Source organism: Arachis stenosperma, chromosome 10 (genome assembly GCF_014773155.1).
Source record: "Arachis stenosperma cultivar V10309 chromosome 10, arast.V10309.gnm1.PFL2, whole genome shotgun sequence".
Classification (NCBI taxonomy): domain Eukaryota; kingdom Viridiplantae; phylum Streptophyta; class Magnoliopsida; order Fabales; family Fabaceae; genus Arachis; species Arachis stenosperma.
Genome location: NC_080386.1, coordinates 33,888,041 through 33,889,002, shown reverse-complemented (window position 1 = coordinate 33,889,002; position 962 = coordinate 33,888,041). Strand labels below are relative to the sequence as shown.

Below are 962 nucleotides of genomic sequence, written 5' to 3'. Positions count from 1 at the left end.
TTATATATTTTTCGAATTTTTTTATATTACAAATATAAATGTCTTAATTTCTTTAAAAATTTTATAGTTTTTTTTCAAATTCTATAGGTATCTAATTATTTTTGCTAAAATATAACTGGATATTTATTTGTTAAACAATAAGATGTTTTTTTTTTATATTTCTGTAATTGTTCAAGAACAACTCTTGCTCCACTACTCCTTCCTTAAATAACTCCTAAAACTGAACCAAGTGCAAGGCACTGCTCTTTCCTTGCAAGCTTCAGCAAGTTTGGACTTGCTTCATTATGGCGGCGCCACCTGTGAAAATCCCAAAGATCTGTTCTTTCAGAGAATCCCATGTTATCACATAGAACTCTTCCACTTGGACCTTCCTCAATAGACTTCCAGTGCTTCCTCCGAATATTGAGGATGGCGTGTTTGGATCCAGCTCAGGTGGGGTGAACCCCACTGGTGCCTCCTCCTTCTCAGCCGCATGTGCTGCAGCCTCTACTTTCTCCTCTGTAGCTAAAGCTCTTATGGTTGCGAACTTGAGCTGGGGCTTCGTAGTGGTGAAGGACACTGCGAGTGGTTGCTTCCAGACACGGTTGCTGGGCGTGGAAGCAAAGAGCGGGATTTCGAGAAAGCATGTCTGCTCCTTAGTGCGTTTGGAGGAAGGAACGCCGATGATGTTAGAGAGTTGATCAGTGGAGAGGATATGATCGAGCTTGACGACGACGAAGACGGTGGTAGAGCCAATGTCGAGACCGAGGACCATGACGGACTTGACATACTCGACGCCTTGTCAGCGGCGAGATTTTTGAGGTCATCTTGGTTAAGGGCAGGAACGGAGAGGGACTGATGATGAGAAAGAGGGATCTATGTGTGTAGTTGTTGGAGATAAATAAGTTAATGTAGGAGAAAAAAAATATTTTTTTAAGTTTTAATTAAATTTACTTAATTAGTTTTAAATTTTTTAAATTTTA

General features: G+C 40.1%; 1 protein-coding gene across 1 annotated transcript; it reads right to left on the bottom strand.

The window, feature by feature from the left end:
• Positions 1-259: 259 nt before the first annotated feature.
• On the bottom strand, positions 260-754 carry LOC130956968 (photosystem I reaction center subunit II, chloroplastic-like). Its single transcript, XM_057883888.1, has one exon. It carries the CDS (start codon positions 752-754, stop codon positions 260-262), a length of 495 nt encoding a protein of 164 aa, XP_057739871.1.
• Positions 755-962: the final 208 nt, after the last annotated feature.

Coding starts and splice junctions, on each gene's coding strand:
- LOC130956968 (XM_057883888.1), bottom strand. CDS start 754: ATGGTCCTCGGTCTCGACATTGGCTCTACCACCGTCTTCGTCGTCGTC.